The sequence below is a fragment of the Pogona vitticeps genome, chromosome 2 (genome assembly GCF_051106095.1).
Source record: "Pogona vitticeps strain Pit_001003342236 chromosome 2, PviZW2.1, whole genome shotgun sequence".
In the NCBI taxonomy this organism is placed as follows: domain Eukaryota; kingdom Metazoa; phylum Chordata; class Lepidosauria; order Squamata; family Agamidae; genus Pogona; species Pogona vitticeps.
Window position 1 is genome coordinate 291395599 of NC_135784.1, and position 9892 is coordinate 291405490.

Genomic DNA, 9892 nt, shown 5'->3' on the forward strand with positions numbered 1-9892 from the left:
GTGCTACATTTATGTCAGCCTGTTGTGTGACATTATCTAAGTTTCCCAGAGAGAGATAGGAAGGATTATTGATTTCGATTCAGGTCTTCCTGATTCCAGTTTTCAGTTCAGTACAATACCTTGCAACCAATTTATATTAACAAGCATGCTAAAATATGTGAATTATGGTGTTCTGTGTTGTTTTTCACTGAATTGCTGAAAGACTGATGCAACAGTTTAAGAAGTGCTTCATATCGATACTTGTTTAATTGAACAAAATTGATTGCAGACACTGTTTTTCAGGTTATATGCAGGGCCAGAAGTGGATATCTGGAGCAGTGGGGTTATTCTTTATGCTTTGTTATGTGGAACCCTTCCATTTGATGATGATCATGTGCCGACACTTTTTAAGAAGATATGTGATGGTATCTTTTATACGCCACAATACCTGAACCCAGGAGTAATTAGCCTTTTGAAACACATGCTGCAGGTGGATCCCATGAAGAGAGCTACAATCAGAGATATAAGGTACATCTCACTTTGTGGTTCAGAGACAGATGTAGGGCAGGGTCCACCAGTGAACTTCTGTTAGTCTTATCCCTAATTCTAGATAAGGTGCAGGGGGCAATACTCTTTCTCTGCTGCAGTCCACAGGCTACCTTCAAAATGAGTTTTAAGCTAGCTCAGAAGAATATTTTGAGTAGGAAGGTGAAAGCACTAAAAGTTCTACTACTGTAGTGCAGTGTAGGATTGAGCCCTGTGACACGATCCCAGTTGTACGATATATATTTGCACCAGTTTTACTCTAGCATTGATTTGACATTGTTTCATCTGTACTTAATACTAAACACAGTTCAGTGTTGCTGGAACAGAGCTGGAATTTGAGTCTTCCTCTTTGTTCTCTGGCACAGGCACAACAGAAGATGAGAAGCTTTTCTTACAGGGGGGAAAAAGACATCTTTATACTGGATTGTCCTTCCAATTCATTTTGATAGGCAGGAGCTAAAGACCAGTCTTTTTTGGAGCAGCTGGCTCCCTCTATTGGAGAGGACAACTCAGCATTCCAGCCTTAGTTCCTTTGCCTTGATAGTACACTCATATTTGTCTCCTCATTCACCTCTTCTGTCTATTTAAAATTAACAAAAACTTTCTACTTGATTTTCTTCTCGATTTCTCTATCCTTTCTCTTGGATATCAGACCCAGAAGATATTCTGAGGCTTTCAGTGAACACATTCACTCCCACAAGGCATTCAGTGGCCAAGGAGATCATTATTTTGTCTTAACCTGATAAAATTCCACCTGTGCAGTGGTGATGACATTGTCAATGTCAGATGGCTACTGATTGAAGGCTTCCTTTCATTGATTCAGGATGCACACAACTGCACTGCATTGTGTACAAGTTGTATGCACCTCAAATCACCTTTAATAAACAGAGATTTGCTGTTGGTGATGCTGTCATCCCCAATGCACATGCAAGGCTGCACAACAGGGTTTCAGCCACTGAGACAAATACTTTAAAGGTTAAAAAAAAGTTTGAAGTTGGGTTGTTAATGGAGTTCCAGTTCTTAATTGTAGTTAGTTTTCATTTCAGTTAGAAATAACACCTCTAAGATTAAGAGAAGTAAGGTAAAGGTAAAGGTTCCCCTTGACAATTTTTGTCCAGTCGTGTTCGACTCTAGGGGGCGGTGCTCATTCCTGTTTCCAAGCCATAGAGCCAGCGTTTGTCCGAAGACAATCTTCCATGGTCACATGGCCAGTGCGACTTAGGCACGGAACACTGTTACCTTCCCACCAAAGTGGTCCCTATTTATCTACTTGCATTTGCATGCTTTCGAACCGCTAGGTTGGCGTGAGCTGGGACAAGCAACAGGAGCTTACTCCGTCACATGGATTCGATCTTACAACTGCTTGGTCTTCTGACCCTGCAGCACAGGCTTCTGCCATCTTTACATCGTTCGTTTAGTCGTTCAGTCTTGTCCGACTCTTCGTGACCCCATGGACCAGAGCACGCCAGGCCCTTCTGTCCTCCACTGCCTCCCGGAGTTGTGTCAAATTCATGTCGGTTGCTTTGATGACACTGTCCAACCATCTCATCCTCTGTCGTCCCCTTCTCCTCTTGCCTTCACACTTTCCCAACATCAAGGTCTTTTCCAAGGAGTCTTCTCTTCTCATGAGATGGCCAAAGTATTGGAGCCTCAGCTTCAGGATCTGTCCTTCCAGTGAGCACTCGGGGTTGATTTCCTTTAGAATTGATAGGTTTGTTCTCCTTGCAGTCCAGGGGACTCTCAAGAGCCTCCTCCAGCACCACAGTTCAAGAGCATCAATTCTTCGGCGGTCAGCTTTCTTTATGGTCCAGCTCTCACTTCCATCTTTAGATAGTGCTTTATAAATGGTGTCTAGAATGAGGAAATACTTTTAAAAAAAAGGAATGGCAAGAATCTTATTGCTGTATGCATGTGGTTTGTATAACTTGGTGTGGTTAATTGCAGCCAGTTGACAGTGCACTGGGGTACATCTTAGCTGTGCAGTCAAATATATGACCAGGCATTCAACCTGAGACATGCACCAACACTTCATCAGTTAGCCATCCTGAGCTGCAGAATGTTACATAAAGAGCAGGAGAATGCTGGCCATGGTATTCTAGTTTGGTAACGATTTCATTTCAATAGTTGCAGCAAGTAGTTTAGCTTCTTTTCATGAGCTATATCAAATTGCATCTACAGTTGATGTGCTAAATGTTCTTAAACTACTGAGTCATTCTGAAGTAAACTTTGCTTGCATTATATTGGCCTGAATCCTTGTGTAAGATTTCTTTAACTTGCCATGGCTAATTGCAACTAATGGACAAGATGCCATAGCATGTTTCAGTGATGTGCCTGGTCACTCACTCCATTGCTCAGTCTTATCATTTAGCTGTAATTAGCCACAGTGAGTTATGCAAACTGTATGGTAACACTAATAGATGCTACTTTGTTGGTAACGAACTTGCTAAATAATTGTATAGTTTTCCTCTACTTTGTTGGTAACAAACTTGCTAAATAATTGTATAGTTTTCCTCTTAAAATAACCAGATTCTTTTACATCTAGGGAACATGATTGGTTTAAGCAAGATCTACCCAAATACCTTTTTCCTGAAGATCCATCGTACAGTTCAACAATGATTGATGATGAAGCCTTAAAAGAAGTTTGTGAGAAGTTTGAATGCACGGAGGAAGAAGTGCTAAGCTGTTTGTATAATCGAAATCATCAGGATCCTTTAGCAGTTGCCTATCACCTAATTATAGATAACAGAAGAATAATGAATGAAGCTAAAGACTTTTACTTAGCTACTAGTCCACCAGATTCCTTTCTTGACGATCACTTCTCCCGTCCCCACCCTGAAAGAGTGCCATTTTTAGTAGCTGAAGTACCAAGGCCACGTCATACACTTGATGAGTTAAATCCACAAAAGTCCAAACATCAGGGTGTCAGAAGAGCCAAGTGGCATTTGGGAATCCGAAGTCAGAGTCGGCCAAATGATATCATGGCAGAAGTTTGTAGAGCAATCAAACAGTTGGATTATGAGTGGAAGGTGAATTTGCTTAAGTCTTTAAAATACAAAAAAATACTCTGTTGTGGTGTTTTTGGTGTTCCTTGGTTGAAAAAAAGCTAAGGAGAACATTAACTTTTAGCTTTATATTCTAGGTTGTAAATCCATACTACCTGCGTGTTCGTAGGAAGAATCCAGTGACTGGCACGTATTCTAAAATGAGCCTGCAGTTATACCAGGTGGACAGTAGGACTTACCTACTAGATTTTCGTAGTATTGATGGTATGTGAAGCTGTGTATTTTCAGGCAGAAATCTGTGTTTTAGTAAATCTGTGAGGCACTTCCCCATTGCCTTCTGTAGCCTTCCTGGGATTCCTTCCTCCCTCCCCTAAATTCTGAAAAAAAAAATGGTAGATTGTGCCCTCAAAAGTCTGGGGTGGTGGGGTGATGTACCGTTTAAATATTATTCTCCCCCACACCATCTATTTTAAACCATTAAAGCTTTTTTTAAAAGAAAACAAAGTTGATTTCTTCAAAAAGAAAACAACTTCTTTTGCCAAAACAAGCCAGGAGAGGGAAGTAACATGTTAAACGGCAAATCGTACTCCCGAACAAAATGCCACATTTTGAGATAAAAATTTTGGGGTTGGTCTGAGCTGAAGATGTTTATGTGTGGGGGCTGTATAATGTTTCCCAGACACTGACAAATTTAGTGCAAAACAAAAATAGACCTCATTGATGACTAAGCTGGTTATGAGCCTAGAACAAATTGATTAGCCATGATAACTAAATGGAGACTCTGGATTTAAAGCATGTTTGCCTCTTAAGAACCAGACAGAGAGAGAGCAAACTGGATGATCAGTGCTGTTGTAACCTTTCTATAATCTTTCTGGCTGGACTTTTTTTGGAAATAAAACACTACACTGGATTTAACTGGTCTAATCTTTAAGAAATGTTGGCTGGGTTCAATTCCCTACCATGCCTCCCAGGAAAACAGCTAACCTGGGTAACCTACAGTTCTTGAGTGCCACCAGAAGACTAATAAACCACTTCTGAGTATGTATTATCGAAGGCTTTCACGGCTGGGATCTGATGGTTGTTGTGGGTTTTTTGGGTTCTTTGGCCGTGTTCTGAAGGTTGTTCTTCCTGATGTTTCGCCAGTCTCTGTGGCCGGCATCTTCAGAGGACTGGAGTAGGAACTCTGTCCATGCTCTGTTGCTGTTTGTTGGATAGTTGAGTATTTATCAACTATCCAACTATTTATCAACTATCCAACTATTTATTTAAATACTCAACTATGCAACAAACAGCAATAGAGCATGGACAGAGTTCCTACTCCAGTCCTCTGAAGATGCCGGCCACAGAGACTGGTGAAACGTCAGGAAGAACAACCTTCAGAACACGGCCAAAGAGCCTGAAAAACCCACAACTTCTTCTGAGTATTTTATATCTAGGAAATGGAGGTCATCATCAGTCAGAATCAAGTTGACAACACATAATCATTATTAATCTTTTTTAAAAAGCAGTACATGTCATTGTATAGTCTTCTCATCATGCTTTTTCCCCCCTTCTGCACTAGATGAAATTACTGAAGCAAAATCAGGGACCACCACTCCCCAGAGGTCAGGCTCTGTGACTAACTACAGATCTTGTCAGAAGGATTTGGACACTGATGCTCAAGGAAAATCTTCTGATGTGTCTCTTACTTCATCGGTGACCTCTTCCCTTGACTCTTCAGCAGCGGAGTTAACTCCAAGATCAGGGAGCCACACGATAGAATTTTTTGAGATGTGTGCAAATCTTATTAAAATACTTGCACAATGATTTGTAAGATTGGCTTATTATTTTTTTTTTACAGCAATAAGCATGCCTAAAACAAAAACAGAAAAAAAATCATAGTCAAATGCTTCCAACTATAATCAAGTTACAGTTAACTTTGGCGCTGAGAAGACTAGCCACGCTGCAGTTTGCACAGGAATGGGATATACAGTTAAAGGCAGTCTAAATGTCTTAATGTAATGAAGCAAATGATGATTAGAGAGTTCCTGGTGTGAGACAAGAAAAACTTTGTGAGCAGAGTTTTATTTTTCATTGTGTACACATTGGGGCTTCATAGAGTATTAACCATAAGGATCTTTTTGTAGTTTGTCTTTATATTGCTGATTCCATATTCCTGTTATGGTATAACTGGTCACTTGCTAGATCAGGGATCTTTTTGGATCTCAGTCTTCAGTTGCACCCTGCGATATCTCAGTATAACTATTTTCTTTGTCAAACAGCACTTCACGCTTCTGGCACTTGTCTCAAGTTTTCAGCAGTCAGTGGTGCTTTTGGGTGGAAACGCCTAAAGCACCCTTTACATTGCTTTTTACCAGTTGATGTGCTGGGAAATCCAAAGTCCAACTCCTCGTGTGCTTGACTTTTCCATAAGATGTATTTGCAAAGCCAAATATTGTCACCAGAAGCAGTGTTGGTGGTACAGTACTCTGAAAAGAATGACAAAATAGCCCAGGACCTAAAGAGTTTGTTTCATGAGGCCGTGTGTGGCTTTACATATTGTTTTCCTCAAGCAGCCGCAGCACATGGCAAGTTTGGGAAGAGCTTTGTGATATAGCGTGGGGAGGAGACTGCTTTTCAGCGCTGAGAGACAGAACTGCTGTCATACTAGCACAAGCCCTTGATGGACATGGCTTCCTGATTGTGGACTTCAGTCAGGGAATAATAGTTAGGAAAGGGGTTTACAGCTGCTGGCACAACTAGTATAAAGACAAGAATGTACTTGGTAGGTATACAACTGTCTAGATTTATTGGCCCATGTCTCCCACCAGTAGTTAATGAGCAGCTTTTTGCATGCTAATCCACTACAAGATAAAGAATCTGTGCCTAAATCCAGTGTGTGTGTGGCTGTCAGGACAGCCCAAATAGATGGGTGCGTATAGTTCTTGGAATCTTGCACTGAGGATTCCATGGGTCCTGTTTTCATATGGTTTTCATATACATATTTTTGGCGGATAACTAGTGATGAGTGATTTGGAGTTTACCTCTGTTGTATAATCACTTTTTATACCGTTTTTACACTGAATTAAGATTTGTAATTGTAATGGAACATTAAATAGCCCGGGTTTGGTTTTGAAATGTATAAAAACTACATGTTTCCAGTCATTTGTACCCAGTGCTGCAGACATGATATTTGACCATGGTTAGCACTAGAGTCAGACACGACGAAATGACTAAACAGCAAGCACTAACCATGGATTGATGGCTTAATTATAGTTAATCCTAGACATTCAGACTGTGTTTGGATGAACTGAGAATTCAAGAGAACTTTGGCTTATCCTGAAAGAGGTTTATGTTCATACATGTATAGTCTGTTTCCTCCTACTTTGCTTCTCTGCTAGCATCACAAGTAAAGAAACCTACCCAGAGGCCAAGTTTTTTGTTCAGAACAATCTAGGATTCAAAAATGAAGGCTTGTTCTTGTTTTACAGTTCCAAGCTTGTTTTGGAGCAACAAACTAGGAACATACTTCAAATGGCATGCTAAAGAAAATTCCTGGGGGTTTTCATTGATTGTGCTAAACTAATGAGGTTTGTACACCACCACACACTTTATCCTTGATAAACTGGAATTCCAAAGAATTCTCCTTTATCTTTCTATGCCAACAAGGCTACAATGAAGCTATGTTGTTAACTTGCTAGAGTACGCTCTTCTTTTCCAGGAGACATGTATAGGGTGGTATCAGGAAAGCCTTTTTACCTTAAAAGCAAGAGAGAGAAAACTGCCTTATCTGTGGCTTTCTAGATGCAGATATAACAGCTTTGACTATGGTTAATGTGACCTCCCTACAAACAAAGGTTTTACACTCTTTTTTGTGGCTAAATTTGAACTATAATTGAGATGCTCATGTAGTTGAGAAAAACAAAATCATGGCATATGTGAACAGGATCAGTAGGGGACAGAAAACAGATTTTTAAAAATCCAAATGCAGGAAAGGTTGCCATTGAATTGGGCCAGCAGTGAATTAAGAAGAACCAAGGATACAGTTCTCCCCTTTAACGAGAAATATCTGTGCCTATCAGATGAAACATGCAGTTGCTTAAGTTCACAATCTGCTGCATGAATTTAGAGGTTGCATTGGTGATATTTTAATTGGGCACAAGCTAAACCTTGCATTTTGTTCTAGTTGCAAAGATCCATACATTCCATAGCTTCTCTTGGAATTTTGACATGCATTGTTCTTTCAGAGACAAGTGGTCTTACGTTGCATTTTCACACTTCTTCAGATATGATATTTTCCAGAATCCAACAGTGGCCAGAATATTAATTACTTTTCTATATTAGCCATGATCAAGAATTTAATGCTTTTGTTCCTCAATGTGCACCAGTCACATGACTTGGCACCCAAGAAGACATGCAAATATCACCTTAACTAATGACAATTTGCCACAGCATTTAATACTGTTGACTCATGTCAATGTACCTAAATAAACTGGATTCTGGTCAGTACCTTTAGAATGGAATCTGATAGGCAGTTCTTAAAATGTCCTCCTAAAAGACTATGCGTATGAGATGACACCAGCACCAGGAGTGATTCCCCCCACCCCCAAGGAACCATTTGGTACTAATGTATGAAAAAGGTTCTCTTGGAGATCAAATAGTATTTCTCCCTTTTTAATTTACAGTAATAATTGAAAGTACTTTGATGTCTAGTTCTGCTCAATCTATTCAATAACTGTGATTTTCCTCAGTTGTGCTCTGTTGATTTTTAAATTGCTAATATTGCACTTGGCAAGTGGCATAAACGCACACTGTTTTTCTTTGTTTTATTGCTGGGAGGCCTTGAGGAGAGTATTCAGTAAACCCCTGTATCTGGTTTTAGAAGCCCTTAGACAACAGTGGGCACAAGCCATAAGTATTACCACTGCACACCATCTGTCTGTTCAGCATGGCATGCAACCAAATTGTATGCTTGTTTATGCAGTATAGTTTTGTTTGTGCAGGTCTGAATCTGCTGAATTCAATAAGGCGTACTCCTCAATATGCTTGCCTTAGGACTGCAGCCTTGGAGTAACCCCTATGCAAGTCCTACTTAAATGGATGGAAGATCTCCCCTCCCCTTGGAGCCTCTGCTGAATTATGTCCAGTGTCTTTATACTCAAAAAATGTCACAGTGCAACAAACTTTAATTTTATATATTTAAGGCATTTTTATTCTTAAACGACGAGGCTTTAATTTTACCTTTGTATATGTGGGTTCAAATACATAACAGGAGAGTACATTTCCTATACTCAAATGGTCAGTTTTTAAATATTTTTTTAAACAGCCGTTAGCCATTGAATAGTTTTTTAGAGTTCTTTTCATAGATAGGGCTGTCCTGATACATATTATTTAACTGGGGGGGGGGGAATCACACTTTTCTGTAAGTTTTCTACACTTGTAGGAAAACGTTGACATTGAGTTGGCTGGGTTTCGGGGGGAAAAACCAAACCTCATGTGGGCTTGCAGTGGTGCATTAGAGTTGATTTTACTTAGTGTTACATTAGGACAAGGCAGTAATTAGATAGTTGTACAGTTAAGGAGAACTGCTTTGCAAAAGAGACAGCTGTGGAAGTGTCACCAAAAAAAAAAGGGCTTGCTTAACAGCATCCGCAGAAAAAAATGTCATGGAGCATTGTGTAACTGGCCAAGTACCCTTTTTTTAAAAGATAGCATTTCATAAGTTTGTTTCCGTGAAAAGCTCTTCAAATCTTTTTTTAAAAAATGTATTCATAATGGATTGGGGATGGGTGAGGGTAAAGCTGTCCTTGTGCAATGTAACTTAATGCTGGTAAGAGGATAGATGTCCATCTTTGTGGTGCAATATTTTCAAAGACCAACTTTCATATATGTTTTGACATTTTAAAGTGTTTCAGTACAAGCTTTGGAATATTTACTTTGTCAGCTGATTTTTTTTCATTGTATAGCATAAGGAATGGAAGATCACCTTCTCTTACAAACAAGATGTGCCTATTTCTATTGCAGATTTTTTCTGTTTTTTTTTTCTTATTTGAAATGCTGAATGAAAATTTGCTTGTGATAGCTGTACATGACTTGTTACTTTTAACAAACATTAAATTGTATGCAAGTAAATCTGCCTACGGTTTTGTTATGTCTGCTGTGTCTTGTCTATCTTCATCCCTTTTGTAGCCATATTAATGGGCTCAAGCTACAGGAAGCTAGATTTAGGCTTAATATCAAGAAAAACTTCTAAACCCTTAGGGCAATAGGATAGTGGAACCAATTACCTTGGGAGTTTGGTCAGCGCTTCAAAGCTGGAGACCTTCAAGAGAAAATTGGACAACCATCCCTTAGATCTGCTTTGATTTGGATTCCTGCAGTGAGCA

General features: G+C 39.6%; 1 protein-coding gene across 4 annotated transcripts in view; it reads left to right on the top strand.

Moving 5' to 3' along the window:
• The window catches only part of PRKAA1 (protein kinase AMP-activated catalytic subunit alpha 1), a 34914-nt gene extending 25276 nt beyond the window's left edge, over positions 1 to 9638 (top strand). For all 4 annotated transcript variants that reach the window (XM_020783635.3, XM_078384466.1, XM_078384463.1 and 1 more), the window contains 4 exons: positions 283 to 507; positions 3068 to 3551; positions 3665 to 3791; positions 5089 to 9638. In XM_020783635.3, the coding sequence (XP_020639294.1) occupies positions 283 to 507; positions 3068 to 3551; positions 3665 to 3791; positions 5089 to 5333 (1081 nt within the window). In that variant the 3' untranslated portion in view covers positions 5334 to 9638. The remainder of the gene's footprint in view (positions 1 to 282; positions 508 to 3067; positions 3552 to 3664; positions 3792 to 5088) is intronic.
• The last annotated feature ends 254 nt before the right edge of the window (positions 9639 to 9892 follow it).